Source organism: Schistocerca serialis, chromosome 2 (genome assembly GCF_023864345.2).
Source record: "Schistocerca serialis cubense isolate TAMUIC-IGC-003099 chromosome 2, iqSchSeri2.2, whole genome shotgun sequence".
Lineage (NCBI taxonomy): Eukaryota > Metazoa > Arthropoda > Insecta > Orthoptera > Acrididae > Schistocerca > Schistocerca serialis.
In genome coordinates this window covers 522,287,872-522,315,646 of record NC_064639.1, presented here as the reverse complement: position 1 = coordinate 522,315,646, position 27,775 = coordinate 522,287,872, and the positions used below count along the sequence as shown (strand labels likewise).

At 41.7% G+C, this 27,775-nt stretch overlaps 1 protein-coding gene across 1 annotated transcript in view; it reads right to left on the bottom strand.

Annotated features, from left to right (window-relative positions):
* The window catches only part of LOC126456172 (uncharacterized), a 52,548-nt gene extending 25,366 nt beyond the window's left edge, over positions 1-27,182 (bottom strand). The window contains exons 1-2 of the mRNA XM_050091925.1: positions 27,110-27,182; positions 2,425-2,707 (exon numbers count right to left, since the gene is read on the bottom strand). Of these exons, the coding sequence (XP_049947882.1) occupies positions 2,425-2,707; positions 27,110-27,182 (356 nt within the window). The remainder of the gene's footprint in view (positions 1-2,424; positions 2,708-27,109) is intronic.
* Between the last annotated feature and the right edge of the window lie 593 nt (positions 27,183-27,775).

Below are 27,775 nucleotides of genomic sequence, written 5' to 3'. Positions count from 1 at the left end.
GTTTTCTTAGTTTATCGCTAATGAGAAATACATACTGCGTGTCATTCCAGCAATCTGCGCGTATCTTTACAGGATCATTGAGTGACGCGGGCTTCGTAAATCTGTTTTGGATACAAAGTGTCATATATGAAAGCTGTAATGAGAATTGCATTATCACTCTCCAACTGTTTCGGGATTCAGGAACATGTATGACTGAAAATATGTCAGCACACCCATGCGACGAGCAAAGCAGACACATCGTAGAATATGACACTGGGTTTCCACAGCAACGTCGTCAAATACGAACATTGTGTTTGGCTTTACTTTGTCTGGCGGGGGATTACGCTGCTTTGACTGAATGTCGTGTATGTTACACCACCTACACCCTGCAGTATGTTTTACAGAAGCTGGTACATGAGTTGAAACAGCGTTTTTTATAATACATACAAATGCTCCAAGCGGACTCCAGAACCAGTACCTTATAACAAATTCTTTTTGTTTCACCCACCTTCCATGATACAGACGACAGCAGATGTTTGTGTAATGGGCTTTCATAGACAACTGAACGCTTGTAATAATAATATGTACCAACTATAGAGCAATCTATTCATATACTTCAGCACTGTTGCACTTTGAAGAGCCAAAGAAACTGGTATACCTGCCTAATACCGTGTAGAACCCCCACAACCTCGCAGAAGTGCCGCAACATGACGTGGCATGAACTCGACTAATGTCTGAAGTAGTGCCGAGGGAACTGCTATCATTGATCTTGCAGGGCTGTCCATAACTCCGTAAGAGTACGAGCGGTGGAGATCTCTTCTGAACAGCACTTTGCAAGGTAACCCGGTTAATAATGTTCATGTCTGGGTAATTTGGTGGTCAGCGGAAATGTTTAAACTCAGAAAAGTGTTCCTGAAGCCACTCTCTAGCAATTCTGGACGTGTTGTGTGACGCCTTGTCTTGCTGGAGTTGTCCAAGTCCGTCGGAATGTACAATGGACGCGAATGGATGCCATCTGTCAGAGTCGTGTCTAGACGTATCAGGGATCCAATATCACTCCAACTGCACACTCCCCACATCATTACAGCCACCACCAGCTTGAACAGCTCCTGCTACATGCAGAGTCCATGGATCCATGAGGTTGTCTCCATAAACGTACATGTCCATCCACTCAATACAATTTGAAACTGAACTCGTCCAAACAGGCAACATGTTTCCAGTCATCAACAGTCCAATATCAGTGTTGACGGGCTCAGGCGAGGCGTAAAGCTTTGTGTCGTGCAGTCATCAAGACTCCGAAAGCCCATATCGATGACGTTTCGTTGAATGGTTCGTACAGTGACACTTGTTGATGCTCCAGAATTGAAATCTGCAGCAATTTGCGGAAGGGTTGCACTTCTGTAACTTTGAACGATTTTCTTCAGTCGTCGTTGCTCCTGTTCTTGCTGGATCTTTTTTCCGGCCGCAGCGATGTCGGCGATTTTTTATTTTGCCCGAATCCTGATATTCACGGTACACACGCGAAGTGGTCGTACGGGAAAATCCCCACTTTGTCGCTACCTGGGAGTGCTGCGTTCCATCGCTCGTTCGCCGACTGTAACACAACGTTCAGACTCATTTAACTCTTGATAACCTACCATTGTAGCAGCAGTGACAGATCTAACAACTGCTCCCGACCTTTGTTGTCTTATATAGGCGTTGCCGACCGCAGCTCCATATTCAGCCTCTTTACATATGTCTGCAATTGAATACGCAAGTTTATAACAGTTTCTTTAGCGTTTCAGTGTATAGCAGCACATTTCCGAACACATTATTCACTTCTTGTGAGAACTGCCTATCATTAATCATTTCACTTCCATCAAAAGGCTACATTCGAGACAAATAACTACGGGAAAAGACTTGCTAACACATTATTGTTTGTGGTACATGCTAACGAGTTTCTCTAGTCCTGAAATTATTTTCATTCTATTGTCAGTCTGTATACTATATCCTCTGTATTTATACTATTATCTTTCATCTTTCATTCCCGACAAAAAATTTATCTACTGTATTACGTGTCTCATTTCCTAAAATAACTTCACGAAGCACTTTAGAGGACAGACTATTTCACGCTTGTAGCAAATGTTCAAGCTGCGTACGTACTTACGAAACTGGTTTAAATCACATACATAACGGAGTAACTTTTGGTAACTGACCGTTCAGTGACTCAGAATTTCACATTACTTGTTGGTAGGGCTTTTTAGTTTTCTTCCACAAGGTATCGCCTTCTCCTTTCTAAGTTTCTTGATTGCAGTGTTAGAAAAACGCTTCGAACAACTCAGCATCAATAAACGATAAGGGGTGCGTTGGGGAGCGCACAGCTGCGGCAGCTTCTGATCGGATATTTCCTTTGTTTCTCTCGACTGTCTGAGCAGCTGCTGTTCTTCTGCGGGAGTGAAAGCTTACGGGAGTGAGCCGCTGCCGGAGGCGAGGCTTCCTCCGGCACGTCTAAGAAAGACGTGCCGATATTCCGTTATTACCTCCTGGGGAGCATTTTGCCGGATCAGCGGTTTTGGAGGTGACCATTCGTATGAGGATGAGCGCCGGCAGGGCGTGCTCAGAGACGAGACGGAAGGCCGACCTTCACTGACTGAAGGTTCCCTCACACCCCACCACTGTGCAGCCGAGCAGAGAGATAGCTGTCCGGAGGCGGCGTTCTGCATGCAGACGGCCACGGCACGGTGCGTGTCTGTGGGAATCACGCACACCGCCTTCAGATTCAGAGACCACGTAGAAAAATTCCTTTGTGGATCTTTGTATCTCTATAAGACAAAGCAAATGGCTCATCCAATGTCGTCATACACTACTAACAAAAGTTGAGCATAATTTTAGAAAGGAGTCAAATGGGCAGGGGAGTAGTCATGGGAAATGAACGTTAGGGTTTCTTCGTAAACAGGCCCTGTGCTAAAGACCGGAAAATATTACTGTATTCTTCAAGTAAATACGTGGTTTGAAAACTATTAAAAGCAGTGAAGTATAACAACTGTGCCCCGTTTATGAATCAACTTTTGTTGCTAGCTGTTGGTGAAGTTAATATAGTAACTTGAGAAAAAGGCCATTATGATCGCATTTTGCCGAGCAGCATACTCATCGCCGAATGTATAAACCTCGCTGACTGGAGATTAACTTTGACAGTTGAAAAAATGAAATGAGTTCACGAAAACGCTTTGTTGTATATCTCTAAATCTCGGTTAACTGCACAAGTTTTGAACTAATTTAAGAGTGGCCTGTTGTAATAATTTGGTTTTAGATCTTAACGTCATAATCATCATTAAAACCAATGTAAAACATATCGGTAACTGTCAATTCAGGGTCACTGACGTTGGCCGTTAGGGGCGGCCAATTTAACTGAGAACATACACAGCAGACGATTGTAGTGTCTTGTCAAACTTTTGAAACGTTTGCTGAGCAAGATGAAAATACGCATATTACAGAACGCTGTCCTTGTATTTAAGTGGATATGTGTGTGTGATCCAAAAGGTTTCGGTAGTATGCAAGTTTTAAATTGCTGAAGGAAATGTCGATATGAAGAACGGCACAGAGATAAACTGACATCGTCTGCTTAAGCAGAGCTGTCATCAATACGAAGACTGTTTTGTCCACGACCGTGATTTACTAATCATGATTCTATTATAGGTGGTATACCACTAATCGCAGGTGGTATACCTTTCAATAGCCTCACCCTTCCAATACGCCGATGTTGATGGTTTGATGTGCACTTCAAATCGCAGTGTAATAAGGCATTTTGGCAATAATAAACAATATCAGAGGAATAAGAGGTGAAACAGAATTAAGTCCTAGGACTGGAATGAGACCGAACCCTACAACTTTAGATCAACAGTGCACAATTCCACATCATTATTCGTGGATAAATGTTAAAGTTCATGATTCACCATTAAGTGATTACCAATTCTATTCACTAACGAGCGTGCTGTTGTCATGCAGATTTGGCTCTTCTGGGCATTCAGTAGTTAAATCATCGCCCTCTCTGACTACTTAACTGTCTAGAAAGCGCTTTTGTAAGATATGTTTCATCATTAATATCTCTTGCCGTGTTTCGTAGGTCAACATTCAAAGGAATAGTTCGAATTTCTTCTTTTTACGGTGCCGTTAATTGCAAGCAGATTCCAAAGACGGCCGTCATTTACGAAATCATCAACATCGATACTGTGGGATGAATGTATGAGAAATGTGCTCTTCACAAAGGAACTTAGTTTGTTGGATGACTCTTGCCCCAAAAACGTCTGGAAGCACCTAAAGAAAAATTGTTTGCTGACCAGTATTAGTATGATCAATGTGTAATGTTAGAGTTACGCAAGGGACAGGGATTCAATAACTTGTTGGTCATCGAACGTGTCCCCTAAAAGATGACACTGACTTTCTCTTAACAAATGTGTGAGATCTTACAGGAGCGACTCTACCAGATCTCCTAGCAATGTTGGTATGAATTGATCTGCTCTGATGTTTACAGGTGAATGGTGGTGGTGGTAAGTTCCTATGGGACCAAACTGCTGAGGCCATCGGTCCCTAGGCTTACACACTACTTAATGTAACTTAAACTAACTTACGCCAAGGACAACACAAACCCATGCCCGAGGGAGGACTCGAACCTCCATTAGGGCGGGGGACGGGGAGGGGGGGCCGCGCGAAACGTAGCAAATCGCCTCAGATCTCGCGGTGATGTTAACAGGGTTTGACAGAATATAGTTTTAAAAATTTGGGAGGCTAAAGAGGATCAAACTTGGTACGTTTTGGTGTAAGGAATCTATAGCCGGTAACGTGTAATAACGCTTCTACAGCACATTGCACTTTCTATGTACTCGTCAGGCTAAACGAAACACCAGAATGCTGTTATTAGGAAACTTTCATCGATAAAACAATAGGGCACAATGAAATACTGAAAAACGAATTCAGTGGGTTGACTGCTTTAGAGTATATGATCAATGCGACTGCCACCAACATCGTTACATGACGTACGACGACGAACCATGTGCTGACTGATTCACGCTTCCTTCTGATGCTATCAAGTGCTGAAAGGTTGTCCTCAATGAGCTCAGTTGTTGAGAACACAAGAGACCTCACGTTGCCTGACACGACAAAATCTATAGAGATTGTGTCAAGGGAACGCGCTGACCAAGGGACTGGGCTTCTCTTTCCAATTACTCTCCGCCTGAAGTGTCTATTTCATAAGCCCTGGCCCGACGATAAAAGTCCATTAGAGCATCATCGTTCTGAAACCAAAAATTAGTGCTCTGTTGCAAGGGAACGTCCTGCAGAGGTTCAGGCAAGGCATTTTACTGAAAGTTCAGATACCATCCAAAGCGCAAATGGTCTGGTGCGATGTGTGGTCCAATCTGATACACCACAACTGTGTACTGAGAGTCGCACATGATAACTTCTCGTACAGATTTCCAACAGTCCGCTGGTGGCCTTATTTCACATTTCCAGCTGTAGGTTCCTGATATCAAAACGCTCAAAATTTCGTCCTCCACACTTTCCCAATTTTTCAGATATATCTCAGTTGAATTTATGTTCGACTCGGGTTGTCCAGTAACGTCTTCGAACCAGCATCCAGCTGAGTATGTGTGTGATGCAATGTACGAATGAGATTCTAATAATGATTCTGCAAACTTCTGCACGGGTCTTTCTTAGGAACGGATCGATGTCGCATAGAGCTCGTGAACTACCTCGTAGAGAACTTACCACACCTCGCCGAGACTTGTAGAACATCTATGTAAATCATACAAAGTGTTGCGTCATTAGTTGCGGAGAAGATATTCTGGCTTTTTGAATTTATAAAACTTCTTCTTCAAAGTACCCCAGGACCGAACAGACCGACTATATAGCACGCTTTTTTTTTTTTTTTTTGCAGTAATTTATTTCAGGTGCATGTAAGTGTTTGTAGGTTTCCGCCCTCTCCTGGCAGCCAGACGGTATCGCTTACTTGGTATAGTTGCGGCTGTTTGTCTTCTTCTCGTGTTGACTGGTGCCACTCGGTTTAGTAAGCGTTGCCTGTCCGCTAGTGGCAGCAGCGGCGGTTATGCATATGTATATAATTGTTGCCCTATCTTTGGGGTGACGTCGTTGACTATCCGGGTCGTGTGAGTGGGCCAGTTTGGTTGTGGACTCAGGAGGAGCCAGATCCGCGCAGTGCCAGAACACGCCAGGACTGCTGGTGGCACTCATGGATTGCTGGACGGAAGGGCTGTGGTCACGAGGGTGCACGACCTCGTCGTAAACCGGATCCAGCAAGCTTTAAGACGAGTTAATTTCAATCCAAGTAGAGAAACCTCCACATTGTGGTATCTCACGATTCTCCAGTGCCTTGAGTTCGTGTTGCTGCTCGTAGTGTCACCGAAGCGAAGACCAGCGAGTGGAGTGCTTGGGGAAGGCGGATCTGATTAGCTTTCCTGGTCTTCTAATTACTATTTATTGCGTTCACTCTGTTACTATTTGTTAAGTTCAAGCAGCGGTATTTTTCCTGCCTCATGGCCGCTAACGCCCCAGTTACCTGCCCTAGGGGTTAGTGTATGTAATGGCAGTGTACGTTTCCTCGCCTTGCCTCTGCTGTCCGGTGAGGCGTGTAGTTTTGACATCTTTCCTGAGTGTAGGTCGGTTGACGGTTCTTCTACTCTGGTGGTAGTGATTCCTTTCTCGTTCCTGCGCTCTAAACACAGTATTCTGGGGACGTTGTGCAGACCGCCGGTTCCGGCTTTGGTGTATTGTTGTGTCGTTGTATTTGGTTTATCGGGCGTCAGGTATCTCCAGCAAGATTATCATTAGTCATTCGCTAGACTGCCACTAGTCTGAGTTACCATTTTGTGAAGTGAATCAACTCTTGGCTGTTTACCTCATCGCTCGCGAAAGCATTTGTTGCCGGACCTTCTCAGAGATCGATTCCTGGAGCACCGTCTGTGGCTCCTTGGTTCTTGTAAGACACGTGTGTTCTAAAAGGAGGTGTGATGGCCAGTAGTTCAGTGTACGCTCCCTTAGCACACGCCTTCTGCGGGTGTAATCTGCATAGTGCTCAGAGCCATTTGAAAGGGTGTAATCGGCCTCAGTACCCTGTAAGGGACTTATATACTGGTCCCGGTGTTTCATTATTGTATTGGTTATTACAATACCTTATAATGCCTACATTAAATGTCATATATGTCTAGTTAATAGTTCTGGTCGCCGTCTGGAATAAATCTAGCAGTGTAGTGTTCAGTGGATGTTAAAGGTTGTGTTACAAAGTTTACCGTCATCTGATTTCACCCGTTTGGTGATCAGTTGCTTTTATTTCTATTAACCTTTGCTATTGTATTTGATGTTTTACAGCAGGTTTCTAAATTGTTTATATTATTGCCTTGCCTGGAATGTAAGGCCTTCAGCGTGATTGTGGTCATTTTCCTTAAAATTCTAATTTGGTATTTGTATTTTAGCAGTAAGCGTTAAAACCTTATTTACTGCCATTCCTGGTGTCAGATGCCTTCTGCTGTTTTTGTGAAGACTTACCTTTACTATTTCAATACCTGTAAGTTGTAAATTGAAGCGAGTTCTTAAACAATTCTTAATTTATTGCCATTCTTGGCGTGTAGGGCCTTCAGCCGTGATTGTGGTCACTTGCCTTAAAATTCTACTTAGGTATTTGTGTTTACGCAGTAAGCCTTTAAAACCTTATTTACTAACATTCCTGGCGTCTAATGCTTTCTCCTGTGTTTGTGGCTACATGCCTTTAATATTACAATACCTGTACTTTGTAAGTTGCAGCGAGTTTTAAACAATTCTTAACTTATTGCCATTCCTGACGTGTAAGGCCTTCTGCCCAGATACCACTGGCTTGCTTTTAAAATATTATCTGCTGTATCTGTGCAAACTTTTCGAGATTCTGAAAAAGTAGGGGTAAGCTATAGGGAGAGACGGGTCATATACAATATGTACAACAACCAAGAGGGAATATTAAGAGTGGACGATCAAGAACGAAGTTCTCGTATTAAGAAGGGTGTAAGACAAGGCTGTAGCCTTTCGCCCCCACTCTTCAATCTGTACATCGAGGAAGCAATGATGGAAATAAAAGAAAGGTTCAGGAGTGGAATTAAAATACTAGGTGAAAGGATATCAATGATACGATTCGCTGATGACATTGCTATCCTGAGTGAAAGTGAAGAAGAATTAAATGATCTGCTGAACGGAATGAACAGTCTAATGAGTACGCAGTATGGCTTGAGAGTAAATCGGAGAAAGACGAAGGTAATGAGAAGTAGTAGAAATGAGAACAGCGAGAAACTTAACATCAGGATTGATGGTCACGAAGTAAATGAAGTTAAGGAATTCTGCTACCAGTAAAATAACCAACGACGGACGGAGCAAGGAGGACATTAAAAGCAGACCCGCTATGGCAAAAAAGGCATTTCTGGCCAAGAGAAGTCTACTAATTTCAAATACCGGCCTTAATTTGAGGAAGAAATTTCTGAGGATGTACGTCTGGAGAACAGCATTGTATGGTAGTGAAACATGGACTGTGGGAAAACCGGAACAGAAGAGAATCGAAGCATTTGAGATGTGGTGCTATAGACGAATGTTGAAAATTAGGTGGACTGATAAGGTAAGGAATGAGGAGGTTCTACGCAGAATCGGAGAGGAAAGGAATATGTGGAAAACACTGATAAGGAGAAGGGACAGGATGATAGGACATCTGCTAAGACATGAGGGAATGACTTCCGTGGTACTAGAGGGACCTATAGAGGGCAAAAACTGTAGAGGAAGACAGAGATTGGAATACGTCAAGCAAATAATTGAGGACGTAGGTTGCAATTGCTACTCTGAGATGAAGAGGTTAGCACAGGAAAGGAATTCGTGGCGGGCCGCATCAAACCAGTCAGTAGACTGATGACCAAAAAGAAAAAAAAAGAAAAAAACTGTATTTAATGGTAATTTGCTAAATAAACCACTGAAAACACTATTATTTACACAGTTGTTTATTCTTTCATTAATAACGTGTGGTATTTTTATTTATTTTTGAGTCTGGAATTAATGGTTTAAAATAAATTGTATGTAACGGTAAAAGGCAACCAATAATAACTGATTACGGCCCCGTCCACAATCGTAACCGAATCCTGCCTTTCCTTGATTGCTAGGTTTCAGAAACGGAGGCGAATAAATTATATAAATGGAATTAATTACGATCTAGACAAATGACAAAACGACAGAAGCCTTTGCACGTCAGACGCTCACTGGTACCTTTCAGATACGCGCGGATCAGTTTTTCAGCACGGCAACGTGGCTTGCGCTACCTGCTTCAGAACAGTCCATCATTGCCTAGCTTCTGGTGTTTTCTAGGCAACAGAACGCGACTACTGTACTGACAATATAAAGGATTCGTCCCCCATCTGTAGTCAATTTTAGAAACTGTCTATATGCTTTGGTAATACACTGATGGAAAAATTCGCAGCACCAAAAATGTAATTTACGTAGAGTAATAATATTTCTCTAATACATTTGTCTAGGTAAAATATTAAAATGATTCACATTGCGAGATTGCAGGTCAATGTAAGCGCGTGATAAGCCATTGCAAATGTGGAATGGTGGTGGACCAATAAACAGTGTAACTGCCAGAATTGTGTTGCAGAAGTGACGGATGTCAGTTTGTGGGATGGAGTTCCATGCATGTTGCAATTGGTCGATCAATAAAGGGGCGGTTAATGCTGGTTGTGGTTGACACTGTGGTTGTCGTCCTATGACGTTCATTGGAGACAGATCGGGTGGCCGAGCCGGCCAAGGCAACATGTCGACACTCTGTAGAACATGTTGAGTTACAACAGCGGTATGTGGACGAGGTTATCCTATCAGGAAACACTGACTGAAATGCTGTTGACAAATGGAATCAGAGCAGGTCGAATGACCAGACTGACATACGGTTTCGCATTGAGGGTTCATGGAATAACCACGAGAGTGCTCTTGCTGTTATACGAAACTGCACCCTAGACCATAATTCCAGATGTAGGTCCAACCTGTTAAGCACGCACCAAGTTGGCCGCAGGATCTCAGCTGGCCTTCTTCTCCAAACGAACACACGGCCCTCACTGACACCGAGGCAGTACCAGAAAACGGACCTGCACTCTGCCCTCCAGTGAGTCGCCAACGGTGGTAGTTTTGGCTGAGTGGAATGCACGTTACAGGGCGTCTAGCTAGGAGCTGCCCTTGAAGTAACCGATTTTTAACAGTTCGTTGTGTCACTGTAGTGACAATCATATTGCTACTCATATTGTTGTTGCAGGGTCAGTAGGATGCGCCACAGCAATACACCGAACATGACGGCCTTCCCTCTCGGTAGCGATACATGGCCGTCCAAAGCGCTGTCTTTTTGCGACGATACGTTCTCGTGGCCACCGCTGCCATGTACAGTGGCTCCTTGTCGCCTTCAAGGCATACTTCACCAACACCAACTCATCGTGTCTAATCGCAAAGGTAACTAAGCGTGTATTTAAATTAAACCTCATTTGCATCCTCATAGTGGCGCTACTAGCTCCACTCTTGCGCGACTCTTGAGAAATTTTAATAGACATTATCTTTTGCACGTAGAAACACGGTTGCCATATTTCGCTAATGTCTTAAACTTCTTTTAACTGATGCGATTTTTTTTTCGTCAATGTATTCGCACAGCAAGTTCAAACTCCAGATGCGAATTATTTTATGTAAATTATGTGATTCGAACGTAGTCCACAATCTCACAAGCACCTTCATTGATGTAGTATGTAAGGGTTTCTTTAAATTACCGCTACCAGTGACAAACTTTGTCAACTTTTCTTTTACTTATTTATTTAGCGACATGTTTCGAGGTAATACCTCATCTTCAGCCTAATGGCGTTACAAAAACAACTTTACAATAAGGTTATACTGATGTTACATAGTCTTTTCGTAAATGCTGTGGTCATATTTGTTCTTCTGGCGAGGCAGATTCGTTCGGCATCATGAACTTGAGTGGCACGGACTCCCGTTCACTCATCGGTCGAAAGTGTAGCTCAGGTATTACTGTCCCTTCAGGCTGCGTCACAAAGTAGGTGAAGCGACCGATCTCATAGTTCCGGTCTTCAAGTAGGATCCGCTGGGATGAGGCCTCCCAGAGGGTTGTTGCGTCACCAAACAGACAGCGCGACTTTCATTAGCAAAGGCGGAGCCTGCCGCCAACCACCACTGTCTCAGCATACAGCTATTGGCGAAACGTGCAGCCAGTAATCTCGATCGGTTCCTCGGTAGCTACTGTCAAAGTTTTTACTGTATGCGAGGCATCAAATAATAAAGAACGTACGTGCTCAGCAACCCTTCTCGACTAGTCATTGCTGAAGTACTGGATAATTCCACGTTCCCCCATACGCTACTCAAAGTCAAGTCAGAGACAGCCATTCCATTGCAATGGGTACAGGTGTTGGTCAGTGGCTTCTGTACCCGTTAGCAAACATGATTGGGAATTGTGTGGCTTCTCACTCCTTACTATGAAACACTGAACTGCTGTATCATTTACTGCACAGTCACCTTTATATCCGTTCTTAGTGCCAGAGACACTTACTATCACTTTGTGTTACACAGTATTTAGGAGGTAAAGAACTTCCTCTGATCAAAGTACACAAATAACAAAACAGGTATGATGTCATGATAAACTCCCAATGCATAACTGGGTGATAAATTTCAGAAAACCTTCAATTTGGAGGTGTATAGTCGAAGGATAATCTATTCAAATGGATTCTTAGGCAACTAACAACAGACGGTAACCATTTGGTCATGAAGGAACGGAATTGAGCTCTGCTGCACATGAACTAGTACAAAAGTATGCTACGTGGCAGACTTTCTACTTAAATGTACAAAAAAGAATGTACAAAAAAGCGCTAATGTTACTGTTGGTTGGCTGCATGCCAGGGGCGAACGTATGACGTCACAATCTAAGATGGTGGTAGCGGCAAAATTAAAAAATGCAAGATAACAATGGTAAGAAATGGAAAATAAACTGCACAGGCGGAAAATTTTTAAACAGTTCTAGCATCTGTTAGAGTAAAACAGCCAATTTCATATCAGTATTTTGCAATGGGGAAGGGGTGGGCGGGGGGGGGGGGGGTTGCATAAAACAAAACAGAGAACTTGTGTATAGACTGACGTCTTCAAAGTATCCAACTATCTATCAAAGCTATTCACAGTTTTACAGCAATTCGAAACGTCATTTACGCTTCTATTGACCTGGTGTGGTGTTCAAAGGTATTCGAGGTTGATAATGTGTTTTTAGACGGGCATGCAGTGGCGACGTTGACGAAAGACACGTCTACGAGACATAGTGCTTCAATGCTGTTGCAGATAGAGCTCACAGCCAAATGATTTGGCTGGCGTGCACTGCCCGCTTATACAGGGTGTTACAGAAAGGTACTGTCAAACTTTCAGGAAACATTCCTCACACACAAAGAAAGAAAATATGTTATGTGGACATGTGTCCGGAAACGCTTACTTTCCATGTTAGAGCTCATTTTATTACTTCTCTTCAAATCACATTAATCATGGAATGGAAACACACAGCAACATAACGTACCAGCGTGACTTCAAACACTTTGTTACAGGAAACGTTCAAAATGTCCTCCGTTAGCGAGGATACATGCATCCATCCTCCGTCGCATGGAATCCCTGATGCGCTGATGCAGCCCTGGAAAATGGCGTATTGTATCACAGCTGTCCACAATACGAGCACGAAGAGTCTCTACATTTGGTACCGGGGTTGCGTAGACAAGAGCTTTCAAATGCCCCCATAAATGAAAGACAAGAGGGTTGAGGTCAGGAGAGCCTAGAAGCCATGGAACTGGTCCGCCTCTACCAATCCATCGGTCACCGAATCTGTTGTTGAGAAGCGTACGAACACTTCAACTGAAATGTGCAGGAGCTCCATCGTGCATGAACCACATGTTGTGTCGTACTTGTAAAGGCACATGTTCTAGCAGCACAGGTAGAGTATCCCGTATGAAATCACGATAACGTACTCCATTGAACGTAGGTGGAAGAACATGGGACCCAAACAAGACATCACCAACAATGCCTGCACAAACGTTCACAGAACATCTGTGTTGATGACGTGATTGCACAATTGCGTGCGGATTCTCGTCACCCCACAGATGTTGGTTGTGAAAATTTACAATTTGATCACGTTGGAATGAAGCCTCATATTAACGAAACTAAAATGAGCTCTAACATGGAAATTAAGCGTTTCCGGACACACGTCCACATAACATCCTTTCTTTATTTGTGTGTGAGGAATGTTTCCTGAAAGTTTGGCCGTACCTTTTTGTAACACCCTGTACACAGAGTGGATGACGTTGGTTACGTAAGGCACTGATAACGGACTTAGACTTTGCAAGCACTGGCCGGCGGAGGTAGCCACACTGGCAGCACGCGTACTCTGCTGCGCCGGCCTGGCGCCGAGCCAGCCAAATCATTTGGCTGTGAGCTCTATCTGCAACAGCATTGAAGCTATATGCCTCGTAGACGTCTTTCGCCAACGTAGCCACCGCATGCCCGTCTACAAACACATTATCAGCCTCGAGAAACAGTGCCGCACTGCCTGCTGAGCGCCTAGCAAGTCGGTTATGCAACCCGTCCGACTTGGCTCGGCGCCAGGCTGCCGCAGCAGAGTACGTGTATTGCTAGTGTGGCTACAGCACGCGTACGGGATAACCTACGCCGGCCAGTGCTTGCAGAGTCTAAGTCCGTTATCAGTGCCTTACGTAACCAAGGTCATCCCCTCTGTGTATAAGCGGGCAGTGAACGCCAAATCATTTGGCTGTGAGCCTAGTTATGTTTATAGTAAAGTATTTACATTGTATACATACTCTTGTAGAAAAGTTAGTATTGATGAAGAAATACATGTATGGATGAAAGGACTTGGTGTACTTGCAGAAAGTGTAACTGTAACAGGAGATATTACCTTGTAATATAATTATTAATAAAGTGTGATCCCTGACAGGTGAGTGTACATCGCGAACCGGGGGCTGAGGGATGCAACAGTTGGAAAAAATTCTAAAACATAGTGCCGCGCTGCCCGTATGTATGTGCATGCGCACACGCACTCACTCACTCACACACACACACACACACACACACACACACACACACACACACACACACATAATTTTCATGCCATACAGATTAAACAGTACTTGTGAACATCCACATTTAGATCTCTGTACCACGCTCGGGGAAAGACACATTGGAGCTACTAATTAGATACTTCCATATCCAAGACACGTGACGCTCATCAAGTGTCACAATCTTATTTCATCATCTAAGATGTCTATAAAAGTACAGCTACTTCATCGGCAGGACAAACTTTATGTAAATGTATTTTCCCCTTTGAAAATGTCTCTCAAACCTAATGCCTAATACGTAACTGGAGAGTGTTCTCACGCTATCTCCATGTCTGAATTGCAACAAGACATATAAGGCTAAATGAAGAACACACTTCCTTCAGTACGATCGCAGTATAGAAGCTTCTATTGTTGTAGACAAAAACCACGTTGCGCTAAATTCACTAAAAGAGCCATCTAATTCACATGCAAGCTTAATGAGTGCAGGATGTCTACTACAGAGTGAAACAGAAATGATGTATACGGTAAAAAGTAATGTGCACAACTACAATAAAACTAAACGTATGAATGGGTCGTAACAGTGTGTATGTGAACAAGTCATGAGAAAACATGAAATCCTGTGTCAGCTCAGCTACTTGATTTTCGATTTTTGTATTTGCTTAAATGCCCCGTTTATAGTAGTTTATGACACACAGCATGGGTTACGCACTGTCGTGACCTATACGCTTAAGCACCGTGACAACCTCTTCATAACTGTTTACAACTACCTCTGGATCACGGGGTGCCGGGTTCGGTTCCCGGCCGGGTTGGACATTTTCTCTTCCCGGGGACTGGGTGTTTCTGTTGTCATCATCACTCATGAAAGTGGCTAGATTGAACTGTATAGAGATTGGGCGTTGACTACCGCGCAGTTGAACGTCCCACAAACTAGACACCATCATCATCGTTCATAACTTTAAGTTTATTGTAGTTATCTATAGACTTTTGACTCTGTAATACACTCCTCGCACCTAATAGGCTTACATCTGAGTTAGATGTCTCTTGAAATAAGTTTAGCTCTACGTGGTTTCTTGCATTCCTTAAACCTTTTCGTTAGTGATACTTTGTGTGACCCTTACAGGTCTGATCGGATTAGCATTTCCGCTCGGAATCTTGCGGTTTTCTCTTTGCATCTTGTTCCTAGAGTAATACAAAATGTAGGAAATTTTTAATTTTTTGATTGTTACTGCAATTTCCTCACTGCAAACAAGCCAACAGTATGGAACAAGAAAAGTTTCTATACTGCGTGGCGTACGAACTGTGTTCATCATTGTAAACCATACATATCGCCACACAGCACAATATGTGTACTTTAAAAATCACATGTGGCTGAAATATAACATGTTAAGTTGTAGGTCTAAATGTATCTGCGTACAGAAACACTCGTGACCAATATTGTTTCTGCACATAACCTAAGTTGGCTAAAATATTATGATAAGCAGACAATATCGGTACCCGCCACAAATAGGAAGTCTGAATTCGTGTAACATCCTGAAAGAATGCAATTAACGTTTAACTCATGGTTGACGGCTATAAATACATATTTTTGTAATGAACAAGGAGAAATTCGTAGTCCAGGGAACACAAAATTTTTACATACGACACAACGTGCTCAAAGACAATAATGGAACAAGTGTCTACACAGACACAGGAGTTTGGCCTCTCGAGAACATGATCTTAAGAACAGACGTCACATTTTCCAAAACCTTAGCTGAAAACTAAATTTATGGAAATACTTAAAAACTCATTCTATAACGTGAAACACACATGACTTCTACTGCCTGTCTGTTTGACCGCTTAAAGTTCAGCTGTCGATGAGAATAGTTTGATCTTTGTAAACAGGTCACCAGTGTATCACTGTGTCATAAGCCACACCCCCTGTACTGGGACTTCAGCATAATGTCACCATTAGTTCAGTATTTTGCCTGTCATTAGAAGATTCTGACATTTCGTGACATTACAGTAAAGAGCATGTGGCTCGTGACATGAAGGATAGGGTACAGATTTGTGCATGCCATTTCACCAATCTGATCATTTAACTTGTTGAAACAACTCTTGATTTCCTGATATCGACAAATCTCACCTTGTTGTCTACTCTCATTTGTTTTGCGAAACAAACTGCAACATGAAATCATTTTTCATTCTCAGATAATGAGCTGCTTTCGACGAAGAATACTCAAAGGAAAGATATGTTAGTCTCCATGGGTCAGTTGAAATGTGTCTCGAAAAGGAAGGAACCACAAAATAATCATTTCATTAAGTCAGACCGTTGAACCAGAACGGAGTGGAACAGAATAGTCTGGAACTAAAAAAAAATTTAACAGTGCATGCTTTCATACAGACTGTCGAAATAGAACGAACTCGAATGTACAGAAATGTCAGAATATTCCAAAATACATTTCATTGACAGAGGTTCTTAGAACGAAATGAATGAGAACATTAAAAAATTTGACAGTACATTTCTTTCAGATATATTGTCAAAATATAATGGTATGGAACAGCTGAACATCTTTCATCAGGCGGTAATGTTTGTCTCCTGTACACTGACAAACATTGCCGCACACTGCAAACATTAATCTATAAACTGAGCATCATTGTCGTAATCTATAAAATGATCATGATATAAACTAATCATCATTGTCCTATCCTTTAACATTTATAGGGTAACTTGTTACAATTTTACTGTTACATGGAGATATATGGGTCAAAATGTTCCAATTTTATCTGTAAAGTGGCGCTTTACTGGGCTACGTATCATGTAGTCTCCAGTTTGAAATAGCAGACGTCAACAAAAGTTTGTCATATTTTTTGACGAACTACTGGTTCAAATATTGAAATTTAATCAACAAATTCAGTTGTAATAGGTTTAGATGTACTACCCAAATCAATATATGAATATATTTCTCGGTCCGGGACTCGAACCTGGATTTCCCCATTACCGCGAGCGCTTGCCTTAACACTGACGCTACCTGTGCACGCTCCCCGGATTGACTTTGCCTTTCACATATTAATATTTGATGATAAACTACCGTTTAAAATAATGACATTTGTTTCTAGAATTCAACTTAATTGTAATACGTATAGATGTGCTTCTTAAAGTGAAATTCAAATGGCTCTAAGCACTTTGGGACTTAACATCTGAGCTCATCAGTCCCATAGACTTCGAACTACTTAAACCTAATTAACCTAAGGACGTCACACAGATCAATGCCCGAGTCAGGATTCAAACCTGCGGCCGTTGCAACAGCGTGGTTCCGGACTGAAGCGCCTAGAACCCCTCGGCCACAGCGGCCGGCTCTTAAAGTGAACAATATCAATTTGTGGGAAATTTTCCGCTTATCACGAGCGATCACCTTACCACTCTCTACTTGCGACTTAATACTCACCTGTATCGCTTTGAGGTAGTATATCTATACCTATTACAGTTCACTTAAAATTTACTTCTTGGATGATGCTGAAGTAGATAGTCGAAAGCACAGAAACCTTGGTTTCTTACATATGGCAGTGTGTAATACTACTATCCAGTATGGCGTTGCATCGAAATACCATGTAGTTTCCACTTTGTGACACCACAGCTTAACATTGTCAGCAGAAATATGACAGATGTTATATACTGATAGATAAAGTAAATACCCTACTGGGGAGAGGGATTGTAATATTATTGGGCTTTCCGTCGTAGGAAAGCTGTGAGTACCCTTGGAAAGGCATTCACCTAGATGAGTATTAAATGATCAACTTAAGAGATGAGACCTATTCTTTGAAACATGTTTTACATAATTTACGTAACTGTAAAGATGGGCACCTAGCGCGAACGCAAATACATCGATTGCGCATTCAAAGAAACATTTTAACAGGAACTGAGCTTTCCGCTTCGACCTATATATAAAAAAAAAAACTTCGTAGATCTTCAGCTTTTATCGTACTTCTGCTTGTAACGTGAAAACGTAAAGAAGGTCGTCTTTAAGCCATAAAAATTAGCGGCCTTTCCAACGTACACACAACAGTTATCAATTAATAAAATTCAAGTAATTTATGTTCGATACTGTAAATCGGCAAGTTATTGTCATGAAGGTGTTGAACGGTGCTAGAATTGTCTCGAAGAAAGGAGAAAAGTAATTACTGTAATTTGTGACAAAAGCGCGAACCAATAAGCAAGCACTGGACAGGCTGAAATCTGAGCGCACCATACAGTCAGAAAATTACTCATGTAAGTTATACAAAGACTTTTCAATTCCATGCCAGGCAGAATCGCTGCTGTCCTGCATTACGAAAGTGCACCAGCCTCCTAGTAAGAAACTTACGATATTGCTTTGGCTCAACAACGTACAACTGTAATGAAGACTATATCTGCTACCGTCAGACAGTTGATTACGATACCTGAACTGATACTTGAAGTCAAATTATGAGCATTCAGTATGACTGTAAAATGTCTCTGCGGAATCTCCAAAGATTGTGTTCATAACAAAGTTTAGGAGGACTGTTATTGCCAAGAAACAATGAAGGAAAATAATTATTGATAATAATCCTATCATCGTTTCCAATAATATACACATATAGCATTTATACGCTGATTCATTCATTCAAAGCAATATCGCAAACTCTGTATGTCCATCATTCTAGCACTGGTCGCGGTACTCGGCTGTTTGATTGATGATGTGAAATTAAACAACTTTCAGCCGTCAATTTTGAACCTTATTTTATTAGCGCCGAAACCGGTTGCCTAATAAAATAAGGTTGAAAATTGACGGCTGAAAGGAGTTTAATTTGACATCATGAATACTGTAAACGTTTTCCACTCTGACGACAATATCCGAAAAGCGTTTCGAAAGATCCAACGGCTTCTTGTGAAGATAACTGTCTCTGTCATGCAATTTTGTTTCGTAAATTGAAAGTAAAAATGTCTTCAGGTGATAGATCAAGGAAATATAGACGCTGAGATAGTAACTCGATGTTTTGACTGTCACAATTATCATAGCTGCCTGACAGTTGGATAATTCATGATTAAGAATATTATTTTCAGTTGATTTTTCCTGGTCTTACCGATGACTTACGGTGCACATATTATTGTATACCAATCAGAATTAGCTGTTCTTAGATCGTCTAAAGGATGGTCGCAAGTAGTGTAGTAAGAAAGAATGTGCAACATCAACAGTTAGAAGTCGGGCTATGTGAGCTGGTGGTAAAGCAAATGCCTGGAAACAAAGAGATTAGGGGATGAATTCCCGATGAAACCCGTCTGTCTTTAACTTGTACGTCACCTCTCAACTATGTGAGGAATAGCCAAGGACGGCAAGTGGTTCGGTTGACACGTTAAACTGTAGGTCCTCTTCCTCCAGTTGGAAAACTGGGGTCGATCAGAGACACACAAGTCGCCGAAGTGGCGTCCAATTGAAACACTTGCACTTTGTCTTTGGTCCACATGGACGCCATGATGATACAGAAGGTGAAGAAGACCACTGTGTTAGTCACACAATGTCTGTTAACAGGACATACGACCTTTAAGTCGAATTTGAGCGTGTAGTGACAGAAGTGTGAACGTGGTAGGGAAGCCAGAAAACCTGAAAAGGAAGATTCAAAGGTTCAGTCTAGGTACAGTGGGGGTTAGTGACTAGAAATGGAAAACAGATTAGCATTTCCGGTAAGACAAATATACGGTATCAGAAAACTGTATAACGGAAGTAGGATGCGTGAGATTCTGAATTAAGATGTGGGTTGTAAGGAGTACTCTGAATCTGATACACACTCGCAGCACAATGCAGTAATGGTCAAGGTTAGTCTGAATTTTAAAAGAAACGTCCTGAAGAAGCAATGTGCAAAGAAGTGGAATATAAGGCGTAACCAAACGAATCCAAAATTCTCTAAGGCTGAAGATACTTTCATAACGAATACCGCAGTAGTAACTTCAGTTGAAGAGGAAGCGACATCCATAAATAGAATTATCCCAGAGGCTAGAAAAACGAGAACGGTAACTGCGAAGAAACCTTGGCTATCAGTGGAAATATTTCAGCTGATCGAATGAAATAACTAGGAAGCTCAGGGAAGTCAAGACGAAATGGCTGCTGGAAAAATGTTAATAAATCGAAAAAGATATTTTCACCGGAGTGACGAGTGTCACTGGAACACCACTGTGAAGCGCAGATGAGACAGCAGAAGAAGTATATTGAGGGCCTCTGCGAGAGGGATGATTTGACTGAAAACGGCTCTTGTATCCAAGTTCGTGACAAGAATCATATACAGATGAGTAACAACTGAAATCGACGATCTATTAGATGATGGTTGGTTCGGCTTACTGGAAGAAAAATGGAGCACGAAAGAAGTTCTGACGTTGCCACTTATAAAGGAAACAAATCTTAAGAAAAATGAAAACACTTGCAAAGGATCTGTCGAATTGGAAAAAGATTTTTGAAATGCTGAGAATAACAGGGGTAAGCGACGGGAAAAATATTAGAATATACAGGATGTAGAAAATCCAAATGGATGAGAATATAAGATGTAACACGAAGTGCTCGTATTAAAATAGGTGAAAGACAGGGGCGCAGTCGTTCGTCACCACTCTTTGATTTAGACATCGAAGAAGGAATCACGGAAATAAACCAAAGAAATTTATGAGAAGAAATAAAATGCGATGTGAAAATATATCAATGATGAGATTCGGTGAAGACATTGCTGTCTTGAGTGAATGCGTAGAAGAACTGCAGAAGGTACAGAAGGGAATGAATGGTTTAATGAGTACAGTATGTTGGCTTACTGTATATCGAGGAAAGCTTAAAGTAACAGGAGTAGTACTAATGAAATTACCGATAACGGTAACATCAAAACTCAGGAACTCTAAGCGGACGAAATTACAGGATCCTAGTATCTTAGAAACAAAAAACACGTGATGGACCAAAAAAGGACACAAAAAGTAAGCAGAAGCCAAGAGTGCATACCTCGTCGAAATATAGACTTCAGGAAATTTCCGAGAAGCACATCGCTATCTTAAGACCTCTACAACAAAACGAAAAGTCGCCAAATCGAAAATCAGTTCCCGGAAATCAATTGCTTGACTGTGATAGAAGTGCTGACAAGTTGGTATAGTGCCCTTTGTCATTTCGATGTAACATGCAAAAATGCAGCATTGAATGGTAGCGGATCATGAACTGTGATAAAATTGGAAACGAAGTGAACTGAAGCATTCCATATTTGGTACTATAAAGCTATGGTGAAAATCATGTGGACTGTTAAGGAGTGATGAGTTTCGGCGCAGAATCGGCGAAAAAAAGAAAAGAAAGGGAAGGTCAAAACTTGTTATAAGATTAGTCGCCGCGCGGGATTAGCCGAACGGTCTCAGGCGCTGCTGTCTTGGGCTGTGCGGCTGGTCCCGGCAGAGGTTCGAGTCCTCCCTCGGGCATGGGTGTATGTGTTTGTCCTTAGGATAAATTAGGTTGAGTAGTGCGTAAGCTTAGGGACTGATGACCTTAGCAGTTAAGTCCCATAAAATTTCAAACACATTTGAACATTCTTGACATTAGTCAATAACTTTCTACTGTACGAGAAACTGTTGTAGGGGGGTCAAATATGTAGAAGAAAGATATTGAATAAATTAAACGAATAATTTAGAACTTAAGGTGCAGGTACTGGTCTTAAATGAAGAGGTTGACACAAGTGCGGAATTCGTCGAGGACAGCATCAAACCAGTCAGAATGCTGATGACCCCAAAATAAATTGTATCTCATGGCGTCTGAACCATCTACATTACTGTTCGCTGCAGCACAGCACAATGCGTCAGTGTTCATCTCTGTAGGATGGGATGAAGAGTGACTGGATGTAAAATACTTGATTTCATTTCCTAGTACTAAATATGATAGTGTTTACATCTCCATTCACATCAAAGGTGCCTGTGGTTCCAAATTCATGCAAATTCGCGAACTAGCATACGTGTTTATAGACGGTGCTGAAGCAGAGTACATCAGTCTTTTCATGCATAAATGCTCCGGTACTGGGCAAAAGTATGGACGAATTTGAACGCTGCATTGTTACGATACTTTAGTCAAATTGCACTGACGATTCGCGGTCGTTACTTTGTACACAGTCTTCAGTGTACTATATTCAGAAGCACATCGCTATCTTAAGACCTCTACAACAAAACGAAAAGTCGCCAAATCGAAAATCAGTTCCCGGAAATCAATTGCTTGACTGTGATGGAAGTGCTGACAAGTTGGTATAGTGCCCTTTGTCATTTCGATGTAACATGCAAAAATGCAATTAATGTTTACATTTTGACGACTGTTGTCCGACAGCACGTGTTGTAATATGGTTCTTTGTGATTATACTAGAGAGGTTGCTGCTAGGGTTTCGTGTACTCAGTGTCTCTGCATTTTGTATCTCACTCATTGTACTGGGATACTCCCTCAGTTCTTCAGGCAGCAAATGGGACTTTGCTGTTCACTAACTGAAACGGTACATTGTCTCTTTGGTCCTTTCACGAGCTGATTGTGTGTGTATTATTGCATTATGAAACAATGTGTATGTAGTGTGTTCAGTAACATGGAGTAAGGACTGAACGAACGCTGTCGCACTAGCCTTTTAGATTAATAAATAACTTCTTTGAAGCACAGTATTGTACATTAAGGTTAAAACGAATGAGGTAGCTCTGTTTCAAACTGACTGTACTTGCTACAATCTTCATTCGGTGATCCTGATTTAGATTTTCCTTGATTTCTGTAAAATACACAATATAAACCGCAGGATGGCTTCTACTATAACATTAGAGCCGTTTACCTGTACCATCGTTGACAAAAATTGAGCTGTTATTTTTTACGTGGCTATCTATATGAATTACGTTATTTTTGTCGCTCTTTATTTGTACTGCCAAGACATGTCCAACATCCTTTTAAAAGTAACTATAGATGAATTACTATCACGATTACTACTACAGTTACTAGTACTGTCACTTACGGCCAGTTCCTTACTACCTCTAGCTGTGACGTTTTTGAAGTGACGCAAAATACCATAGCAACGAAAACGCAGTTGCATAGCTCACAATGACACCTCGATAAAGGCATAAAGTAAATACCACATAGACAATGTCACACAGATATTTTCTACAAACAACATTACAGAAAAGGAAACACAATAACATGGTCGAAAAATTTCAGTACAGTTTGGGGGCTGAATAAACAGCTGTTTAGAGTATCCGAGGCAGAAAAAAGGTTCACCAGTACAAAAGCTTTTAACAAAGCAGAAATTCCATTTAATGTCTGTAAGATCCAGAACCTCAAAATTGTTAATGAAACACTGTCAGTGTTTTATAACAAAACGTGCAATGTATCCAGAAAAACATCAACTACTCTTACAAGCTGTATCAAAAGATGACATCCTCTCATGTAGAATTATCTGATACTATTATTGTGCCATTGGCGTCAATGCTGCAAATGAACATGGAAGTGGATGTTGTGTATATATCATACTGTTAACAATTACCTATCGCTGTGTAGTGAAATAATTAATGAAAATGTTAAGCATGATACAGGAAAATTATACGATGAGTTATAATCAGAAATACCACTAGACAAAAAATTATCACTTTATGCACAGCGATTAGACTATGTTTTTATGGAACCATACATTGTTTTTATAGCGTTAAACTAGGTTCGGCCACTGCGTGCAAAACTTCACGTGCTCACTATGTGCTGCCTACGTATGGTTCAAGACTCTGCTTGTCTTGACACTACTCGGTACATCTGTACTTCGTTCGGTGTGTATTTCATTTATCAGTGCGTTGCGACTCACTCTTCCAGGGTTTGGTGCGGCTTATTTTGATCGGCACGACCACCTCGGTTGGGCTGAATCGTGGTGTAAAAGCAATTGATCTATCGCTATTTGTTCGTGGTATAAAGGATTTTCACAGGTCCAGTAGCTGTTTCCACGAAAAGAGGCAATCTAGCGATCTACTGTCTCAATCCTTTAGAAATTAGTGGGAATTAAAGAGGGTAGGTGTGAGAACTCTTATTTTCTGTTATATAATAGCATAATCGACGAGCACATCAAAAATGCTATGAAACGGCATTCTTCTATGGAGATGAATTTAAAATTTTAATTGAGAATGAAAGATCTATGATTTATAACGATCGTCAGATAATTTGCACGAGATTTATTTTTCTCTCCGGATCACTCTGTGGTAAATAAGTAGGCACAGAACACAAGATAGAGTTGATGCGCGAGTAGTAAATTCTCTGAAGTTGCGCGCATTATTAAATCGTCAGTTGCAAAAGTTTTTGACATAACTGACAAAGAGTGTCGAGACGTTACGTATTAATGAAAACTACTCTGGTTAAGTCAAAAACCATGCCTGAGACACATTTGCTATTTAAGCACCGCTATTGATGAATTCATGAAGGATATAGGAAGCCAAGAACGAAAACTGTACTATCAGGAATGGATTGCAGACCTTACATTTTACACAGGGTTGACGGGAGACCGCCCTCAGCAGGACACTGCAAGGTGAGTTGCGACCAATTCCTAACGTCATGGAGAAACTGAATGCATTTAAAAAGAAAATGTCACTGCAATAAGGTCGTCGTCTGACAAAGAACACCGTCCATTTCCCTAAACGCGATGGCGTTAAAGAAAATTAGCATTTCGAACAATCCATTGTGGCGCTGAAAGAGTTACAGGAATAGCTTTCTAAACGTTTGAGGTCACTGCCTTTGAAGTGCTTCCAAGACCGATTTCCATTCCATTTGAAAGCGACAGTGTGCACCTCGAGACGAACCTGTTCGATCTGCAATGTAATTCCCGTTAAAAAGACAATTTCTTTTACGTTAAAGCTGTCCTAGAATTCTTCGCTGTTTTCCTCGGGAGCGGTTTCCAAGTCTCCATAATATGATTGCCAACGTGATGTCAGTGTTGCGATCAACATTTGTGTGTGAAAGGCTTTTTTCGATTACGAAACTAAAGAAGTCTATCGTACGTGGCAACCTGTTAAAAATCCACGTAACTGCGTCTGTGGCTATGCCGACTGTTTGTGCCAGATGTGTACTTTATTATCTATTCAGCGCTACACAATTAAATAAATAAAGTTAAAAACTAGTTTTGTTTGTGGTCTAAGTTGCTAAGAAGTATAAAATATTAAACAATGTTGCATGTGGCGCTTCCGCAGTTCCCTCCATACCCTTCACTCTTATGCTTCGATAGCGTGACGTGGCAGAAAGTAAGTGTGCACTTGGTCAAGAGAGACTGAAAACGTGCAGTGCTTGGTTGTGCCTATGCTAAATCTTAATTGCGATTGCTGTTTACATACAAATTTTGTAAATTTCTTTATAGGTCTCTTTCTTGGCTTTGAATTTTTGACTTTATTATTGTGTATTTAGTTGTTAAATATTAGATACGTGAGTGGCATATCACTGACGATGATGGAACTAGAGTAGTATCACAGTGACTACACATATTGTACAGAATCTTCACCAAAAATGAGCACTGTAGCTGTTTTCTTGAAACATTTATATGTTTTAATCACCAAACATTGGTTTTATCTTTTGATGCTTCTATTTTATATAAAAATTTGATACCTTTTGTGGCATTCTGTGTGTAGCAATGAAATATTACTGTAACACAGTCTGATAGCCGTTATGTTCCTCGATGTACTGATGTCAGTTTTTCAAAAAGCCCTTGACGTACCTTACTCCGTTTAGGCAGACTACGGTAACAGTAAAATGTAGAATCTCCTGTGCTGTGTATATATAAAATACAGGGGCAACATTATTGTAATAGGAAATGAGGATATGCATTTTTAAATGTTTTAAATACAAGCTTATAAGCTGAGACATGTGTACACCATTTATTGCCACAAATGAAACAATTATCATTGATGTGGACTGAAGCGCAGCGGAGGGCGACTGCACAAAAAAGAAAAAAAAAAAAGCTTGTAAAATTATTTCAGATTCTGAAAAACTTCGACCAGCGTTTTAACTGATAGAAAAGGCACACTTCCTAGATCTTATTCTGTAAAGACAGTTTGTAAGTCTTCAGTATTAATTGTATAAGAAATATCTGTGAAGTGACCTGAAATGAACTGAACAAACCACGTTCATCAGAACAGTACACATACGTACGACTAACTGGGAATACGAAAAGAGAGGAATTTGAAGTATAACTGCTAGGAACACCCTTCCAAATAACCTGATTTGCCCACGCTAACATAAACCTCTCAGCACACTGAAACAAACTATTGGCTGTGGTACGTTTCGAATCTAATAGGGAGTGGTACGTTTCGAATCCAATAGGGAGCATAGAGAAGTTGTCTTACTGATGTCGACATGCGGTGTACTCACTGAGAATTCATTGACCTGAGAGCAGAGACGTAGTAAGAAATGCTGTTTATCTCTCGGGACAAAAATTTTTCCAGGGAGTAAACAGCTCCAAATGTTTCGTCCACTTCTGTGTGAGACATACTGAGAAGTTGAGGAGACGATACCCCAACATAACGTGATGCAATAACTGAAACAAGTATCCATAACAGCGCATCGGTTTAATTGTGTCGTCAACCGACAGTTGGCAAAGATTGCGGAGTAGCGCCATCATGAACGCTGAGGCTGTAGGAATAAAAATATGCATCAAATCATCTTAAACGAAAAAGAAGAATACCTTAAATTAAACAGGTAGCTGGTGATCTGATAAGAATATAGGACCTTTCCATATCTCATGCCGTGCAATCTTCGCGACATACACCTGTGCAACTCGACCTTCGTATGGTTGCAGATAACCAATTCAGCAGTGTTCTAGACATGATCTAATTCCCAGAAATGCAATGTCATTATAAATGTAAACACCGGCGTAAGAAACCTGTATTGCATGACTTTTTTATCTGGTCGCAATCATAAACTGGCGCGCAGTGTCCCCCGCCGTGCAGTGCGCCTGCGGCCCGCTCGGCACCCACTCTTGCCTGGCCGGCCGGCGGTGACGTCTGCAAGACATACGAGACGCGGCTGGAACCGGAGCGCCCGCCTCATTTATCAACGGCCGCTGTGTCGCCGTGTCGCCGGCCGCCATGCTGCCCACTGTGCGCGGCCATTCGCTTCTGACGCCAGCGACGTGTCACACCCTCCCCTCCCACACGCCCGTTATGCCTCCTGTCACACACAGCCGGCCAGCAACCGCCTCTAGTTTCAAGCCTGTTTGACAAACTTTTACGGCATACTCGGTCCCCACTAGCTTTTGCTATACCACAGGGTGTTTCAATATATATGACCTGATTTTCGACGGTAATCATTACGAAACAAGTGATGCACCACAAGGAAATATCTGAATGGGCATTGCCTAAAGATCCAGAAAATCGCCGTTAAATGTCAATCAGTTCGTTTGCAGTGAGATGGCGTGCCCTCCACAGAAGGCGTTTTGTGTGCTGCAGTATGCCGAGAGTGAGTCAAAGATTACAGTGCAGCATGCTTTCCGTTAGTATTTTGACACTGATCCGCCTGCATCTAAAAACATTCGCCGTTGGTATCACTAGTTCGAAGAGACAGAATGCTTGTGCAAAGGGAAGAATCCACGTCGACCTCGCAGTTCTGATGACATGGTGGAAAGAATTCGGCAAACGTTTGAGTATAATCCACGGAAATCTACTCGCCGCGCAAGCCGAGACC